General features: G+C 45.6%; 1 protein-coding gene across 2 annotated transcripts in view; it reads right to left on the bottom strand.

Annotated features, from left to right (window-relative positions):
* Positions 1–1,135: 1,135 nt before the first annotated feature.
* The window catches only part of st3gal2 (ST3 beta-galactoside alpha-2,3-sialyltransferase 2), a 424,632-nt gene continuing 405,808 nt past the window's right edge, over positions 1,136–19,959 (bottom strand). For both annotated transcript variants that reach the window (XM_067997644.1, XM_067997643.1), the window contains 3 exons: positions 16,759–16,804; positions 9,681–9,800; positions 1,136–3,287 (listed from right to left, as the gene is read on the bottom strand). In XM_067997644.1, the coding sequence (XP_067853745.1) occupies positions 3,114–3,287; positions 9,681–9,800; positions 16,759–16,804 (340 nt within the window). In that variant the 3' untranslated portion in view covers positions 1,136–3,113. The remainder of the gene's footprint in view (positions 3,288–9,680; positions 9,801–16,758; positions 16,805–19,959) is intronic.

Genomic DNA, 19,959 nt, shown 5'->3' on the forward strand with positions numbered 1-19,959 from the left:
CCCAATCCTTTAATGTTTATAGTTGGGGAATTTACACATCAGAGTGAGAAGGGACTGCACAGTACAGTCTATGGAAAGTGTGGATACATTCTTTCTTTGGTGGGGACGTGTGGAAGTGAGGGGTGGGAGGTTGTGATGAGAAGGTCACTAAATAAAAACATGAAGCTGGATGCCCTTGAGGTTCAGTTGGTAAAGGCATTGTCCTGTGTGGCAGTGAACCAGACATTCCACAGGTCCCCGGTTCAATTACCGGCCTGTGCTGAGTTGGCTGAGACGTCCTTAACTCATTACGAGAAAAAGACATCCACCGAGAATTTCTACCAGGCTGCTCCTGCTCCGTGTTGTAACTTCATAACATGCATAAAAGGGGTTTCTGCCGATCTTCCACAGAAGGAACCCTCCCCTCACCCCCCCCCCCCCCAAAGGAAATTCCTGGAGCTCTTTTTAAGCAAGAACATGTTGTAAAATAGATTGTTAAGAAAATGCCAGTGGAGTTGTGACCTTGATGTCTTTGATGGTCTTGCTGAGTAACATTAAGTACAACACAGTCCATTGTCGAGTGGGTCCACAGACTAAACATTTCGCACTCTGTCACTTGGTTAATGGTCGTTATGGATTTCAACCCCTAGAGGGGTAATTGCTGCTACAGGCCTCGGTCAGCTGGCTGCCTGTGGGGCAGAGGAAGAGGATGTCCATTTTTTTTTAAGTTTAAAATTCCGTGGGGCTGTGGAATGCAAACTGAGTCACTCCTTTAGGAAGACCATTATAATTTAAATCTGCTCCCACCTGCTGGATGCCCGGAACACACTGGCTCCCTTTAGGCCCGGTGTTGCTACGGTGATAACGACATTACTGCAGTACTTGAATACACCCACCATATTTGGGCCTTTGTATTTGTCAAACTGCACCCCCTGGCCGATTTCCTACCACCACCAGTGAAAAATCAGGGCTAGTGATTCCTTCCAGCAGTGCTGTGTGTAGCTGCCGGTATCCTGTATCCCTACTGATGTTTATCCAGCAGTAACTCTCCTCCGAGCCAGGTGCCTTGTCAAAGTCATTAGTACTAAATTGTTTCAATAAAAAAATCTTCAAAGCCGTAGCTGATGGAGAAGATTTCTTTTGAAGTCTGGTGTTTAAAAGGCGGTAGGCTGAAGTCCTTCTCTAAACGGAGTTCGAGTAACAGCCCTCACCACGAGGGAACCTCCTCAACGTGATATTTAAGGAAGGATGGATTTCTTCAGTTTTATTTTTCCATGGGGGAAGGGATGGGGAGAACAAATAAAAAGATCTACAAGTAGTTCTTAGTGTTTTCTTTCTTCTTTTTTATATATATAGAACTTATGACGAGCAGGAAGCCTACAAGAGCTCTTCCTTCATCACAGGTCACCTATAATACTGCGTTTCCCGTGCCTTGCTGCCGGTGCTGTGGTACATGCCCTGTTAACATTGGGGACAGACGAGTATAGCTCCAGTGCTGTATTGGTTTATATCGGGTTGGGGCCAGCACTGCCTCCAGGGGTGAGTGCAGAACCTATGGCCCCTATAGTCCTCTCTGCAGTGCCTGGGTTACACTCATTTCTGCAGAGAGGGAGAGGGGATGGAGACCCATTACCTTGGTTCTTTGGCCCATTTATGTTGCCCCAGGATTTCCAGGGCTTTTCCAAATGGGCAGAGAGGGCCTGCGCCTGTTATAGGCAGGCGCCCAGTGTTGCCATGTTAGTGAGACAGGAGGGACATTCCTGGCCCGCATCTTGTTCCTGGTGCAACTGTGGGTCACCCAATTGCAGTGGTGCAATGGGAAGCTGGTACTAGGCTTTGCACTGGGCCTTGCTATGATCGGAGAGTTTGAGGGACCTGCCAACTAGACGAACAGGACCTTCAAGGTAAGCTTTAAACTTTTCCTTGAGGTACCTGCCGGATCTTGAGCCCTTGCTACCTTCTAGCAGCCAGAAGGCCCCAAGATCGTCAGCCAGACCCCTGATTCCTTCTCCGATTCCTGGTATAAGGCTTGTGGAGGTGGGGTTTAGGGCTTGTGCCCCGAATCCTCCGGAGGCAGCAATCCAACCCCTTATACATTACTGCACATTCGCCAAAATCAGGGCTGTGGGCGCCAGTGTAGTAAATGTAATATAACTTTCCTATTTCTGGTACAGTACATTAAAGGGTTACTAGATAATACCCAAGACGGTGTCATGTTGGCTAAGGGGTCCTGGGGAAGCAATGCTAACATGGATTCCCATCCGCTCTATGCACTGCGTTCCCCTATTCGTTCTACCCACTGCCACCATTCAAGTTCGAAGCCAGAGATATGCAATTCCCATGGCTATCAGTGAGGGGACCTGGCATTACGCATTTCCTTTTAAATGGAGAGCCGAAAGCAGCCAGTAGGGCCCATGAAAATCCAGCTCTCTGCTACCGTGGAATGATGAAGACCAGGTTGTTTTTGTTTCTTGAAGTGCTGCCGATAGTAGAGGGGTAAAACCGTGGTTCGACCGGCACAGCACGTCTGAAAGACTACAGCGGTTTCGCCTCCAGTGACGCAGATCTCAAAGCTCCACTTGTCTGAATCTCGGCCTTAATAGTAAAAAGCAGCATTCAGTAACCGGCTGATAAAACAAGTCCACATGAGTTTAACCAAAACACAAAACACTATTCAAAAGATGCACTTCTTCCCCCCTCCCTCCTCCCCCCGCCTCCATCACCATATTTGGGTAACGTTCTAGTCGCACTCGTCCCTGAATTGACCTCGCAACTCAAACATTAAAACAATCCTTAGCAACACCTAGATTCTCCCATAGAAAATTGCACATTGAGCTACCCATCAGCCACCAAGTTGCTGGTCAGCCATCTTGAAATTGATCCATGAAGTAACGTCATTTTTGATTTGGTGAACTTTTGACGGTAATACCAAATTAGCAGCTGTTCTCTGTCTTCTTTGTCCCAGAGTTCTATTTGATCTTTCAAACATGATAAAAAAAAGGAAAATTACTTTCAATATATATGATTATGGGATAATTGTGTCTCATCTCCACTTGGTGAGGAGAAACAGCAAGCTATTGTGAAGTCCATTCCCTCCTCTTAAAAGATCAACTCCATAATTAGTCATTTTTTTTTCAGTTTCCCCGGAAAACTCTGATTTTTCCAGCATCAGCAAGTGAATTTATTATTTTTGCCTCAAAATCTGCATCATGGACTCCGGTCTTCCGGAATTCTCCAGCGTATCTGTTGTTCTCCCAGTAGTGGTGCCAGTTCCCTCTGCTATCAGCACCAAATCCGTACACATTCACCTATAGAAGGGAAAGTAAAGGGATTCAATAAGGCCTGTGTCACCTGGCTTTCCATCCCTGCAACCTCAATGAATCTCTCCAACCTGCCTGATCAAAGAGGCTTGAGTTATATTTGGCAATCTCTTTTCAACCATATATATTGGTGTCCAACCCCAGTCAGGATGACCAGTCAGGGTGGGAAATACATTTGGATCTGTCCTTCTGAAAGTTGGAGACCCTGTGCTTGACGGAACCTGGGCTCTTCCTAATCTGTATGACTCAGTACCACAACTTGGGCCCACCGTTCTGCTGTGAAGGTTGGAGTGGACTCTGCCCCTTTATATTATAGATTTGCTTCCAATAATAATAGTTCTGTATTGTGTAGTTTCTGTTTGTATGGAATTGGCCTACTTGTACTGTGGGGCAGATTTAGCAACAATGGGGGAACTGTGCATTGTTGACTTGGTCATTCTGGATCAGAACCTTCTCCAAAGAGCCTGTACAGGCCAGTCACGGTAGTAGTGGCATTAGTGCCCTGTACATGTGGGCTGAAACATCATTCAGGGTAGGTTAGACTTAGGGAACACTTAGCACACTCGTACAACATTCCTTTGTGCGCTATTTCTAAGCGGGATCTAATCTGTTTGTTTTAAATGGTGCACACAGGGATATAGTACAATCGCATTAAGCACTTGTATGTGAACTTCACTGATTCTACACAGTTCTACTCCACTGTGGCTGTCAAGCAATGAAGTTTTACCAATCATAACAGGTATGTGAAGGTTATGAGGACAGGATCAGGTTTGGCAGCGATGGCCTCCTTTTTGGCCAAATGGCCTGCTGACATTTGCTGTCTAGGTTCACACAAGAATGCTACTCGGGCCGGGTGACAGAGGACTGACCGTCAGAGCCCATGGAATGGGCAGCCCAGTGAGAGCCAGCACCTCGAGGAAAGGAGGAGGGAAAAGTGGGGGTGTTGCGGGGGGGGGGGTGCAGGGGAATGAAATTCAGCTTTGGTTCATCATTATTCAGGTCCAGTGTCAGAGAAGAGCGGCAGTGAGATACTGAGTTTAGCAGTGAGATCGTAGACACTGAAGACAAGGAACAAGAGCAAATTGTATTCAGAACGTGGAACATGTTAACTCCCTAGAGGATAGGGAGAGGATTTGACTTTCAAAAAAGGGCTGAGTGTAGTTTTTTTGCAGAAGAACTGAATGGAGGTGAGATTTTGAATTTCAGACTAAACCTGCACAGTTTAAGGAAAGAGGCCTGTGTACACAGCATACAAATAATTTAAATTACAAGAAAACCCCAACTGCTCTTCAGAAAGCAGCAGTTTAAATATAGCTAGCTGAATTGAACACGATTGCGCCAGCTAGTGTCTATTTGCATCCTCCGACATCCCCAATTAAAGATACGCAGATTTTAAATCCCTCTGATTGTTGCAGGATTCCCACAGGGATTCAGACGCATGGCTAGGAGCCGACTGACAAAGTCAAGGGGGACAAGGAGACGACTGGTTTACTCCAAGGATGTTCCTGACATCAGGGAGGTGTTGAACAAGTTGCTAACTTGCTAAACAAGTTATGAAACAAAAGCAAAATACTGCGGATGCAGGAAATCTGAAATAAAAACAGAAAATGCTGGAAACACTCAGCAGGTCAGGCAGCATCTGGGGAGAGTGAAACAGAGTTAACGTTTCAGGTCGAGGACCTAAAACATTAACAAGTTATGAGACAAGTTTATTTATCAAATGCTCCGACTTGTGACATTTTGCGTCCCCTCTGTAACTTTGCTAAGATACGTGGTTAGTAAATGACATTGATGTTAATTAACAGGTTTAAATATATCTTGTTTAAACTGCACACCAGCTACACAATATATAAGGGCCTTATATATACTGTATATTTATGGGGCTCTCCCAATTGGGGATGCCTCAGCCGCTAGCAGCACATATCGGGAATTGAAGGCACTCCTCACGATTTCCCGAATTGCACTGTCAGTGGGCAGGACTCCGCGTCAGGAGCAGGGATCAGCTGCACTGATAACCCTTTCTACAACAGACCTGCTTCCAGAGTTCATGTTGTTATGTACACCTGCCAACCTTCGCAGAAATACAGCTCACATTCAGAGACAAAGGGCTTGAGGTGGCTAAGGTAGATGGTTGTCATTTTACTCTTCCGTATTTAGTATGGTTAACCTGCATCGGCTTCCACCTGAGATCAGACAAACTGCGAAGGCAACTTTGTCATCACTGTGTGTGGAAATTGTGGCAGTTCCACAATATTAACAGGGCATAAGAGCTCGCCAGAAAAAGTGAACAAGGAGCAATAATTAGGGGCAAAATACATCAACGTGAGAAAACGCACCAACATACGGAAATACAACGGGCCAGTTTCCTGCCCTCCCACACGCCTGGGCGCTAGTCAAGCACAGAGCACCTGAACGGTGCTCCGCCTCATATGACCTGAACCCGCCTGTATTTCCAGGTTCAGGTCATTAACGTAGCTTCCACGTTCCCCTTGGCAGGAGCCCTGCGCCCAGAATTGAGGGTGGACATCCAGCTGCTGCTGTGAGCCCAATGGTTGCCACCTGCTGGATGGCCTTCAGACCCGAATCCGATGGGGGACCTGAATAAACGATCAATTACCTTTTTGAGCTCACAATGGCCTTGCAGCCTGTCCCTTCTCAGATCCTTCAATCTAGGAGTCAGGCCAATGGCCATCTACTTCTGGGTGCCCATGTATTTGGGCATCCATCCAGTGTAACAGTGGGAAAATGAGGCAGGAAGTGCTGCTAGAGCTCTCTTGCCTAATTTGCAAAGCTGCCCCATGCTAGTACCTCATCCAGGCACAAACATTCTGCCCCCTGGGAAATCCCCAGGCAACATCCCCAGGGTGAGGAGATTCCCAAATGCTGTTGTTGCTGTCCTGCCCCCAGATGGCGGAGATTAGGAACTCACAGAGTAAGACATTATTGGTGCAAATCTGCTGTCTAAACTCAGGCAATGCGTGCCAGCAATACACGGGTGTATCTACAACACAATACTCCAGATCAGTCCTTTTTATGTAACAATATAAATTCAGTGCTCAGCAAGTTGAAGGATGTCAGTGCTGAGAAATGGGACACTGTCGTTGGTATCAGAGGCTATTGGGACTGGGTGATTTGCTATCTCTTTGACAGCACTGTGGGCAAGCAGTTAAATTGACCACTTTGTCTCAGGGACTCATGCATGTGCTATTTTAAAGCACACCCACAGGTTGATGAGTAGATTCACATGTGTGGATGCACATACATGAAGATAACATTGTAATATCATAGGTGCCATCAGACAGCGTCTTTTACATTGAAAGTCCAAGCCCTCCTGAAGGTTTGGTGGATAAAACCAATGCCCGGTATAGCAACGAACCACACAGGCCAGAAGGTCCCTGGTTTAATTCCTGCTGAAATTCCTGCTGAGTTAGCTGACCTCAGATAAGGCAGCAGTGAGTGTGCTCCAATTCGCCTTGTCGTCCCTGGACTCAGCGGGCAATATCACCCAGGGCTCCTACTTTTAACCGCTAATCAGTGACACCCCCCCACCCCGCTGTTGGGAGTGCCAGGTGTAGATGTCAGATAAGGACTCAGATATCAAGAACGACCCTTTAGGGAGGTATTGCAGGGTTGTCATCAGCCCTGAAACCTTCCCCTAGAGTGAATAAGCACCTTCGGGAGAGGAGAGGCGAAAATGGGGAAAAAGTGAAAAACAACCAACTGGTGATTCCATCAAGGTGCAATGCAGCATAACTGTATAAAGTGACTACAGACAGTTACAGAGGTCGTTCTGCCCGGTTACTACTTAATTTACAGTAGTACTAACAATAACTACTAATCAAATATCAACCCATTATTGCCCCAACACAGTGCATTGTTGGGCAGTTTGCTGCAGTGCAGTGTCCCACTTGATACTGAATTGTGACAGATTGGTCATCATACTGTGCCTTGCGTCAGTGTAGCTCAAAACATTATGGGGGGAAAGAAAAAAAAAATTGGATAAGGGCCGTTTTTGGGCGCGGGTGGCGTGATGCGCTATTACCCTGCGCCCAATGGGCCCCTGCGCAGGCAGGACCCAAGTTTCGGCCCACCCGAGGACTCACCTACAATCAGCGTTCCTTTCCGGGCCTTGCACGTGGAATCAATGCAATTTGCAATTTTCACCACCAGGGGGAACTCAATCTCTTAAAGGGAGATGTTGCTTAAAAATCTCTTAAAGGTAGCTGGTACCTGTTATTTGCTGAAAATAAAAGTCTGCTGTCTGCACGGAGTCTGATCAGACATCGTACATGTAAAACACAGATGCATGTCCCATCCCTATGTTTACACACTGATGAGTTATGTTAAAACATGCAATAAAGGTTGCACACTACTAAATCCTACATCCTCCAATCTGCATGCCAGACCTCACCAATCTGCCAATCTGAGTTGGTACCAGGCCTGGGCGAGTGCATGCACCAAGGTTCTCTGCTGATGCACTAGAGACCTTGGTGCAAGAGGTGGACAGAAGGAGGGATATTCTATATTTGCAGAGGGGACAAGAGGCCCTCCAGACATATATCCAAAAGGCAGCGGGAGATGAAGTCAATGCCAGGCGCACAGCATCATGAACGTGGATGCAGTACAGGAAGAAGTTCAATGCTTTGACATGAGTGGTCAAGGTGAGTGAGGTCAACTCTCAAGTGGCATCTCCTACCAACTGCACCACGCTCTGCACCCCCATCCCCCACATACCAACAAACTCTTTCCATCAGTACTCAACTCTTCCAATCAGATGCTTCCTCTCACCCTTACACATTATCACTGTTTCAAGCTGCCCACCCACAACTCTCAGGCCAAATACACTGGCAGCTATTCAACCATGACAGGCACATCACCCAGACACATGTCCCGCTTTCTTGCAGGAGAAGGTGGCGCATATTAGGAGGCAGCAAGTGGCAGTGGCATTTAGCCCCTCGAGCCTGTTCCACCATTCATTGAGATCATGGTGGACCTGTGACCTAACTCCATATACCCGCCTGCGCCCCATATCCCTTAATACCCTTGGTTCACAGAAATCTATCAATCTCAGATTTAACATTCACAAGTGAGCTAGCATCAACTACCATCTGCAGAAGAGCGTTCCAAACATCTCCCAACCTTTGCGTGTAGAAGCATTTTCTAACTTCACTCCTGCACATCCTGGCTCTAAATGTTAGGCTATGTCCCCGCGTCCTAGTATTTAAGTCTAGGAGACCTCCAAAAACAGTTACAAATGTCTCGGCAGCCAGAATCAATAATCCAGCCATTAACCTGTAAATCCTGCATAGTCCCTTTAAGTAGCGCTGGTGGGGGGTCCTCCAGGCACTCTAAGACACATTCAGATGGTCGGGGTTAAGACTGTGTGTTGAGCTGAGCGTTAAGTCCCAAAATGGTGTCTGTCACTTTAAATCAGCGTTGCACACCAATTGAAACCATTTTTTCCCTACTTTACATGATTCCAACATTCGTTATCCGTGCCTCCGCTAACTCCTAAACCAAGATGGCATCTAGCGCACGTCACGCTGGAAACGTGTGTGCGCATCCAAAACGCCATCTTGGATGTCAGAGAGGCCGTGAAGCGCCAAAACAACGGGCGCTATATGGCCCAATTTAGTGCTCTATATCACACCAACGCCAAATGTGCTATATAGCAGGGGAAAAGCACACCCAGACTGGTCCAGCATGGGCCAAGTCCCTCTACTCTGCCCCAATAACATACCTTAACCCCAACTTCAGTAGACTGCATCCTAATACACAAGTTTGCAATTCCATTTCTCATAACAGCCATGCAGTGGCCTCTCTGAATGAGACTGTGCTGAATTTTAGGCATCTTTGTGCTGTGGAATTGAATACCGCTCCAATATCTGGGGAAAGTCTTTCGGCATTTCTCTCTCAGTCCTGGACAGGCTACAAGAAAAAGTTTGTTATCCAGCAGACAATCCCTCTCTCAGCTCTGACCTCTTCTCCTCCATCAAGCCTTTCTTGTCTTTCTTTGTTTTATCAATACTTTTACTGTTTTGGTTACTGCTTCTCTGAACTTTCCTCCTAGGTTTCATATATATCTTTCTGTATGCTTTTGTTCCTTTCTGACTGTATTAATATACACAGCTATCACACTCTTACTTTCATTCTTTCCCAGGACTTGAGACTGTGGAACTCCCTACCTGCCTCAGTTTTTCCTTCCTCGCACAATCTTCAGGCTGTTAAAACCCAAGCTTGGTGTCATCTAATGTTTACTTCCAGATTTACCCATGCTGTCTATTTTCAACATTGGTAGCAGTCGTGCACTTTGGCCCTTGACCCTTCAACCTGACTTCTCAATTGAAAACACAGTTCCCGCTCCACAGTTGTGGCACTTACCTCATCACAGATATGGAGAGCAAAAAACAGGACCAGCATTCCAGTGGACGGATATCTCCCGTGATGCTTTGTCCACTTGTCATGGATGTACTTGAAGAATGCTGGGTTGTAGATCTGCACCTGAGTGAAGATCAGGGGGTTAGATTTTAAACAGCAGTTTTTAAACAGTGTCAGTACTGGAGGATGAAAATACTTTTATTTTCCCATTTTCCTCCCTGCCTCTTCTGAGAGCGGTGAGTCTTGCCAGGATACAGTTCCACAGGTGCTGGCAGCTGTCCAATACCTTGCCCAGGTGGTCATTCTTCTTGAGTCAGCGGGTTATTCAACCACAGAGGGCATCACAGATGAGCCTGATGCTGTCTCATCTGAAGTCCACACAGGCACCACGCTATCCAGCAGGGATCACTGGATCAGGAGTGGGAACCCTAGCTGGCTTTCAACTCGCAAGCACAGGGCTGCGGCGGCCAAATGACACCCGCTGAGATCAGATAACCCGGCACAAACTGGAGAACAAACTCTGCTCTAAATAGCTTCACGGTACACTGGCTAGTGCATTTACCCAGCAGCCTAGCAAATGAAATACTTTACATTCAGATTTGAGTGGGGTTTTGTAAGAATATTGGAAAAAGGGAAAAATTGACATCTTTTTCTTAAAATTATTAACCATCATGCTCTGCAGGCTGTGCTGTGTATTTTGCTGAGTGTATGGCTTACTTTGCTGAATTGTCAACTGTCAGCCTTTGACTAGTAACTGACCCCTGTCACTCTCCTCGCTAGACATGGCAGCTATGTGATAAAGAAGAACAATGACCCAAAAAAGCTGAACAATAATCCAAAGATAGCAACAAGACCAGGAACATGGCTAAATAGCTAGACAATGCTACCTTGAAAAGGATCTTGTGGTTGAATGAGTAATGTTAAAACAAGCTGACCATCTGGAATTCTTTGAAAAACACCTTTGCTAATCTCCAAGGGTCTCATGAGTGTTATTCCATATATGGTGTGAGTTTCCTGCCAAGGGGGGCATAAAAACCCAACATCTTTTGAGCTCAGGACAAAGGAATCAGCGAAGACCAGCAGCTATTGAAAGAACACTTAGCTTTCTGAAGACAACACCTTAGTCAGAACAACACCTGACTATCAGAAGGTTACCTCACTGTGGGAAAACTCGAAATGACTACGTCGCCAACTTAATTACGACCTCTGCCCAGAGCTCAAACAGAGGTAATATCGATTTGATCTTTGTTGTCTGAATATTTGATACCTTTATATGTTTGATTTGACTATTAATAATTGAGACACTGATTACCAATTGTTGTCACCTCTGAATCTGTTACAGTTTACTGAGTGCTAATACAGAAGGATCTTGTCACCCATTTATTGGGGACTAGTGGTACAGAGAATTAAACTCATGGTCCTTGACCTCTGGGACCTTGGTTTGAATCCTGCCCAAATTGATGGGATAAATTCTCCTCGATCTGCTGTGAGGGTTCAAGGTGAAATGAGCTTTGGCAGTTTCACCCCGTTGTTAGGGAAATGGGGCCACAGCACAAAAGTACTTGGCGATCTATGTCAGAGAGGCTGCCAAGATTGACATTTGTGTAGGGAGTGGGGAAATTCAGACTGATGCAAGGGGGGCACTCCATGAATCTGGGAGTAGAACACAATCAGGTCGGTTTTCAACTTGCCACCTGGGTGCTAAGTCTGACACATGGTATAAAACCGTTCGATTTGGGTGGTTTCTATAGTGGGCGGCCAGTTTATCGCCCAGGTAGCCAGCTGAAAATCAACCCTAACGTTGGGAAGAGCAAGGGAGCTTTACTCTGCCTCTGGCTTGTGCTATACCTGACCTGGGAGTGGTTGATGGAGACAAAATCCTTCAAAGTATTCCACTATCCCACACTCACTCACAGAATGAGCAAAATTCAGCCTAATTTTCTCTTTATTATAGGGAAATGTTTAATAAGGGGGTAATTCCAATGAAAACAAGTTCAATAACTATAGGGGAAGAATGGCTTCAGATTGCATAATGGAAAGTGTTGCATTCCGCAGCACAAACCAAATTCACCAAAAAACTATCTTAAAGAACAAAGGTAGGTTGGAAATGCACAGTACTTGACATGCAAGTCTTGGCTCACCCTGAATGTACTGTTTTAGGATGCACAAGGCACAAGGAATAAGCTAGAGTGCAGCCTACACTACCTCTAATCCCATTGCCTTCACTGGACCTTTCTTTATTTGTGTGCAATTAGAGCCCATATTACACATTGCCTCAAGCTTTTGGCAGTTTCCATGGATGTGATCGGACTGGGCTGTAGTATTGTTGCTATGGTACTGTAGGACTTTCTAGGTGCTGGGATTATCCATAGGAGTGATTAGCTAAGGAATACCGGTGTTATATTTACTGCTGCAAAACATCAGCACATGCAGAAATTCTCTCCCTTTGACCTAACATTGAGAATGTTCTTAATAAATAGCCAACTTCAATCACCTCGCAATCCCAAAGAACATTTCAAACTCAGATGGCCATCCTCGAACAGGCTGTCCAGTTTGAAACCGGGCAGAGGGGGTCAGCATCATCAGCGGCCTGTTTCAATAGATCAAAAGTATTGTCCAGGAACTGGCCATTCTCTCCTCCTCCCCAAACCTCTCCATCCTGTTTATTATTCCACAGCTGAGAGGTCAGAAAAGTAGCTTGTTCCGAGCTCACTGTCATTGCCCTACTGCAAACATTGTCTTAAAGGGTTGCTCTGCAGACAACTGGTTGATTTAGACATGGGTTTAGACAACGACCTAGAAATTGGTTCCCGCCAGCCTGCTGGGGTGAACTGTATGCAGGGAACAATCCCTGCACCGGAACGGGTAGACCTGAGGCACACCCGTTAAAGGAGACCGGTGAGCTGCAGACTCATGCTGGACATCCCCAGGCAGCTTGTCGGTGAATCAACATTGGATTTGGGGCTGTCGGCAGTCGCCTTCAGGTAGATCCTGGAAATTGTGGGGTGGTGGGGGGAGCGCAATCAGGAGAGGCCGAGCAAGGAACCGGCAATGGTCTTCGGCACTGCAGTGGAGCTGGGAGGAGTACTCCTGCTTCTTCCGGCTCCACATTCAGGTAAAAGAAATTTTAATAAACTTACCTTTTTGGTTGAGGCCTCCAGCAGTCCTTTTAAGGAGGGCCATTGGTTAGGCTGCATGTAAACCACGTTTTCCTGAACACAGCCGGCCCAGGGAGACCAATTTTGCAAAGGGGACCTCAACAGACATTAGGTCCCTTACTTGTTTATGGAAGGGCCTTACGCCTGTTTCAGGTGCGGGCCCTGGACGCCTCTTTACCAACATGGCCAGCGGTGCACGGAAGTATGGAAGTATATCCCAATCTGCCATATTGGACACTTTGGCACCTGTTTTATGCCTTTTAAAGTAGGATCGCGTCAACCAATTTCTAGGCTTTGGCTTTTTGTCTCCAGGTTCAAATCCAGCCCAGGGTCAGTGTCAAAATCCTCCACTTGCTGTTTTAAAGGTACTACATGAACTCCAGCTCCTAATGGTGCAAATCTGCCGCTAACTAAATTGTCACTCTCATTCAGAGAGAACAGCTGAAGGAAATGGAAAATGTCACTCTGCCCAGGGCACTGGGTGGTGCAGTGGGTTAATACACTGTCCTTTTGACTCTGGGACCTGGGTATAAATCCAGGCCAGTATGATGATATGGAATTCTGCCCTGGGAGGTACTTGAGGGCTACCAGAAGATGACAGAGGAAGCCCTTTCTGGTTCAATGCCTCCTGAGGATGCTTTACTAAGATCAAGAGCTCCCTGTTGTGTGGTGAAATTGTTGCATGCCCCCCTGCTCTATGGCGTGCATTGGCTGCCATGCATTTGGTATTTGGGAATACAAGCAGCAGAACCATTATCAAAAATACAGATTCATTTTATAAATATATTCATTCCACTACCAGCTCCTTCACATCTAGACTGCCGATTCTCTCCCAGATAGTGCTCTTCCCTAATACATAGAAATTCAAATGTAGACTTAACCATCACTTGTTCAATCAGGGTTGCTGAAGCATATATCAGACTAGAGGAAACCTGGCTATAATTTTTCCAAATCTTTCTCTGCTGCCATCAACTACCTGGGTAAGGTTTGGAGCCTTAAGTCCTTCCAATAATTGTCTGCAGTGACACCTTTTATGCCATCCAATGTACCAATGTACCAGGGTTTAAACTAACTTGGCAGGGCGAGGGGCACCAGGATGAAGTATTAGAGAAGAGAAACAAGGTGCACAGAAGACTGGGAGAGACAATAAAATAAATAGTGGTTCAGAAATAGGAGGGATCAGACAGGGGGGAAAATGCGAAGCGGACGAGGATGGATTTGGAGTACATGTGCGTAAATGCACTGAGCATGATAAATAAGGTTGGTGAGCTGCAGCCTCAAACTGCCACATGGGACTATGATATAGTGGCAATAACAGAGACCTGTACTTACGGGTTCAAAGACAGAATCTATTTGTTTAGAATTAAGGAACAATAGAGGAGCTATTACGCTGCTGGGTGTATACTATAGGCCACCAAATAGTGGGAAGGAGATAGGAGCAAATTTATAGCAAATTTCAGAAAGATGCAAGAACTATAGAGTAGTGATAATTGTGGATTTGAATTATCTTAATGCAGACCGGGAAAATAACAGCGTAAAAGGCAAAGAGGGGGAAGAATTCCTGAAATGTTTACAAGAGAGCTTTCTTGATCAGTATATTACCAGCCCAACGAGGAAGGAAGCAGTGCTGAATCTGGTTCTGGGGAATGAAGTGGGGCAAGTGGAGCATGTTTCAGTGGGGGAGCATTTGGGAAACAGTGATCACAATATCATTAGGTTTAGAGTAGTTATAGAAAAGGCCAAGGAAAAGTCAAATGTGAAAATACTCAACTGGAGGAGGGTTAATTTCAGTGAGTTGAAAGGGGATCTGGCCCAGGTGAATTGGAATCGAAGATTGGCAGGTGAAACAGTAAATCAGCAACGGGAGGTCTACAAAGAAGAGATAGTTTGGACACATTCTCATGAGGGGGAAAAGGACGGGCATCCAAAGCTAGAGCTCCCTGGATGACTACGGATATAGAGTTTAAAATGAAACAGAAAAAGAAGGCTTATGATAAATGTCAGGCTCGTAATACCAATCTGAATACAGAAAGTACAGGGGAGAACTAAAAAAGGAAACAAGAGGGGCAAAGAGAGTGTATGAGAATAGATTAGCAGGAAAAATAAAAGGGAACCCAAAACTTATTTATAAATATATAAATAGTAAAACGGTAGTCAAAGGAAGGGTGGAGATGTTTAGGGACCAAAAGGGAGATCTTCTTGTGGAAGTAGAGGGAATGGCTGAGGTACTAAATAAGTACTTTGCATCTGTCTTCACTAAAGAAGAGGATGCTGCCAATGTCCCAGTAAAGGAGGAGGTAGTAGAGAAATTGGATAGGATAAAAATAAATAAAGAGGAGGGACTTAAAAGGCTGGCGGTGCTCAATGTAGAAAAGTCACCTGGTCTGGATGGGATGCATCAAGGTTACTGAGGGAAGTAAGGGTGGAGATAGTGGAGGTTCTGGCCACAATCTTCCAATCCTCCTTAGATAGATGGGAGTGGTGCCAGAGGACTGGAGGATTGCAAATGTTACAGCCCTGTTCAAAAAAAGGGAGAGGGATAAACGCAACAGCTACAGGTCAGTCAGCCTAACGTCGATGGTGGGGAAACTTTTAGAGACAATAATCCGAGACAAAACTAATTGTCACCTGGAAAAATATGGGTTAATAAATGACAGGCAGCAAGGATTTGTTAAAGGCAAATCGTGTTTGACTAACTTGATTGAGTTCTTTGATGAAGTAACGGAGCGGGTTGATGAAGGTAGTGCGGTTGATGTGCATATGGACTTTCAAAAGCCGTTTGATAAAGTTAGCAAAATTGAAGCTCATGGGATTAAAGGGGCATTGGCAGCGTGGATACGGAATTAGCTAAGGGACAGAATGCAGAGAGTAGTGATGAATGGTTGTTTTTCAGATTGGAGGGAAGTATACAGTGGTGTTCCCCAGGGGTCAGTATTAGGACCATTGTTCTTTTTGATATATATTAATGACCTGGACTTGGGTATACAGGGCAGATGACACAAAACTCGGAAATGTAGTAAACAGTGAGGACCATAGTAAAAGACTTCTGGAGGACATAGACAGGTGAAATGGGCAGACAATCACATGTGAAATTTAACACAGAAGCGTGAAGTGATGCATTTTGGTAGGAAGAATGAGGAGAGGCAATAAAACTGGTACAGTTTTAAAGGGGGTGCAGGTACAGTGAGACCTGGGGGTGTATGTACACAAATCTTTGAAGGTGGCAGGACAAGTTGAGAAGGCTGTAAAAAAAGTTGATGGGATGCTTATCTTTATAAACAGAAGTGTAGATTACAAAAGCAAGGAAGTTATGCTAAACTTTTATAAATCACCTGTTCGGCCCAAGTTGGACTATTGTGTCCAATTCTGGGCACCACACTTTAGGAAGGATGTCAAGGCCTTAGAGGTGGTGCAGAGGAGATTTACTAGAATGGAACCAGGGATGCAGGACTTCAATTACATGGAGAGGCTAGAGAAACAGGGGTTGTTCTTCTTACAGCAGAGAAGATTAAGGGGAGATTTAATAGAGTTATTCAAAATCATGAAGGTTTTGATGGAGTATAAATCAGGAGAAACTTTCCAGTGGCAGAAGGGTCAGTAACCAGAGGACACAGATTTACGGTAATTGGCAAAAGAACCAGAGGCGATGTGAGGGGAAATATTTTTACTCAGCGAGTTGTTATGACCTGGAATGCGCTGCCTGAAAGGGTGGTGGAAGCAGATTCAATAGTAACATGCAAAAGAGAAGTGGATAAATACTTGAAGAGGAATAATTTGCAGGACTATGGGAAAGTGCAGGGGAATGGGACTAATTGGTTACCTGTTTCAAAGAGCCGGCACAGGCACGATGGGCCGAATGGCCTCCTTCTGTGCTGTATCATTCTATGATTCTATGAAAAACCCACCACCAGACCCTGACTCACCTTGTCTTTATCCACCCGTAGAAATTGTTTGACAGGCGCATAGGTACTGTAAATAAAAGAGACAGACAGTTCAATAAAAACTGAATCCTGAATCTGTGAAGAGTAGTTTTTTTTTTAAAAAGTGTTTTTGTTCCCCAGTTTTCATCCTCCAAAAGGCGCTGATCTTTGTTGGGATCGGGTTCTACTGGCACTGCCAGCTCTCTACTACCTCACTCAAGCGGTCATTCATGTGTGAGCCAAGACAATGCGTGCTAGCAGGCTATTTGACCGTGGATGGCACCACAGTCAAGTCCAATCCTGTCCTCATCTGACATCTATACACCTGCATTTTCCAGCACAGGGCACTCAGCACAAACCAAGGATGGAACCTGGGACCTTCTGGTTGGTGTGACTCAATGTTATGCCCAGCAAGCCACTGAGGGAAGGCACCGTACTGATGCCAAAATATTATTGTTTCCAGCTAATCAGGAGAATGGAAGATTTACAGCTCTAATTAAACAGGCAGCCTGAGAAGCATGGAAGCACAGTACTCAGGGGTAAAATTCACTTGGAGAAACATACTTGTCCCAGGAGAACACATATGGAAAAGTCACATAGCAATTAAACCCTACAGGTTCCTGATAGACAGTATTTGGGTGATTTTGGGCCATTGAGATAGATTTTGAGTGAACTTAAGCCAAGTGCCTACCTTCTGCATTGCCCCTGACTCGTTAGAGGACTTGCCAGGAGATGGCAACCCTTTGCAAACCACCTCCTCAGCCAACTGGGGTTAGACTACAGGATGGTAAGAGTTTATGATTTGTTCCCTTGTGATTTCTCCCCCTTTCTCCACTAAAGATGCTGATTCTGGCTGGATACAATTCCAGGGGTGCATGCAGCCCTCCTGAAAGTGGCCATTCCACCTCTGTGAGTGTTAATAATCAAATGTCGGTGCTGTGCTAACCCTCATCGTTCCCATTCCCAGTCGATGGACCAGTGAGTTCCATCTCAATGTCTCCACTGCTGCAGCAACCCATCAAACCACAACCCAGGGCCTGCGTCTTTATTTCAGCAGGGTCTCTTTCTGCTCACACTTAACAGAGTGCACAGGGGGAAGGATTGTGTAAAAGGCAGGATTTTTGACAGTCAATACAAATCATTTAATATGTAGGTCGGTTTCGAGCCACTAATTAATATTCATAAATATGCAAATCATGCATTTAGAGTGTAGAATTATGAGGCGGTCAAGCTGAAATATGTAGCCATGAAATGGTTTGTGATGTAAAGTAAAGTATGAATTTATGGTGAAGTATTATACTTTAATGCTAATTATACTGTGGGCTCTGTTGTCTTGTGTGGGAGAAAATGATAATCATGGGACTAATATTCTTTGCACAGACACACTCGAGCATGGTGAATATCCTCTATTTTCTCACCTCTTCTCCTCAAGGCACTGAATCTGGATAGGCTACAGCCCTCAAGCAGTTTGCCTAAATGGTCATGAGTCATATGGGACCCTAGACAGTGAATTTTGGCAGGCTATTTGATCTTGAAGGCATCACAGTCCAGTTGTGCTGTCATCTAAGGTTTAGGCATAAGCACTAAGTTGCTCAATAGTGATCAGCAGCAGAAACCCTGGCTGATTTGCCTCTCCCAACCCAGGCAGGGTGAGGCCTTTGTAGCCCTAGCTAAGGTCAACTATCTCAAGGACTGGGGCTCAGCACCACACTGGAAGGTCCATCCACCAACTGAGCCATCCAGGAAGGTGCACGTTGAAAGTTTAAACTGAAAGCAGCCATTTTACCTTCACCCACGTGTCACTGAAATGTTTTCTTGGCAACAGCAGCATTGCCAGTGAGCATGTTAAAGGCAGGGGACCTAAACTAACCAATTAAAACAGTCCATGAACTCAGAGTCATAACAAGAATTCTAAACATTACAATGGCATTACACACATCACCTGGACTCGGGACAAGCTCACTTTCAGTTTAGTTACATACATAGGGCACTAAATTGGGCCGTGTAGCCATTGTTTTGGCGCTACGCGGCCTCTCGAACATCCAAGGTGGTGTCTTGGCTGCACACGCACGTTTCCAGCTTGACATGAGTCGGACGCCATCTTGGTATAGGAGTTAGTGCGTGCGCAAATACCAAACACCGGAAGCATGTAAAGTAAGGAGAAAATGGATACAATCATTGTGCAACGCTGATTTAAAGTGATAGACACCATTTTGGCACTTAACGCTCAACTCAACGCACAGTCTTAACCCCGATCATCTGAACATGTTTTAGATTCTCTGGGGGACCCCCACCAGCGCTACTTAAAGGGACCATGCAGGATTTACAGGTTAGTGGCTAGATTATTGCTTCAGGCTGCCGAAACATTTGTAACTGTTTTTGGAGGTCTCCTAGACTTGAATACTAGGACTAGGGGACATAGCCTAACATTTAGAGCCAACCATGAAGGAGTGAAGTTAAGAAACACTTATACACGCAAAGGGTGGGAGAAGTTTGGAACGCTTTTCTGCAAACTGCAGTTGATGCTAGCTCAATTGTGAATTCTAAATCTGAGATTGATAGATTTCTGTGAACCAAGTGTATTAAGAGATATGGGGCTAAGGCGGGTATATGGAGTTAGGTCACAGGTCCACCATGATCTCATTGAATGGTGGAACAGGCTCGAGGGGCTAAATTCCACTGGCACTTGCTGTCTCCTGTTATGCGCCTGCAAGAAAGCAGGATTTGTGTCTAGGTGATGCGCCTGTCATGGTTGAATAGCTGCCAGTGTGCGTGGCCTGTGAGTTGTGGGTGGGCGGCTTGAAACAGTGGTAATGTGTAAGGGTGAGAGGAAACATCTGATTGGAAGAGTTGAGTACTGTTGGAAAGAGTTTATTGGTATGTGGTGATGGGGGGTGTAGTGCGCAGTGCAGTTGGTAGGAGACGCCATTTGATAGTTGACCTCACTCACCTTGACCACTCATGTCAAAGCATTGAACTTCTTCCTGCACTGCATCCATGTTCATGATGCTGTGCACCTGGCATTGACTTTGTCCACTATTGCCTCCCACTGCCTTTTGGGCATATAACTGGAGGGCCTCTTGACTCCCCCACCCCCAATCCCACGGATATGGGGTGTCCCTCCTTCTGTCCACCTCTTGCATCAAGGCCTCTAGTGCATCAGCAGAGAACCTTGGTGCACACACACTTGTAGGCCTGGTACCA

The sequence above is a fragment of the Heptranchias perlo genome, chromosome 16 (genome assembly GCF_035084215.1).
Source record: "Heptranchias perlo isolate sHepPer1 chromosome 16, sHepPer1.hap1, whole genome shotgun sequence".
In the NCBI taxonomy this organism is placed as follows: Eukaryota; Metazoa; Chordata; class Chondrichthyes; order Hexanchiformes; family Hexanchidae; genus Heptranchias; species Heptranchias perlo.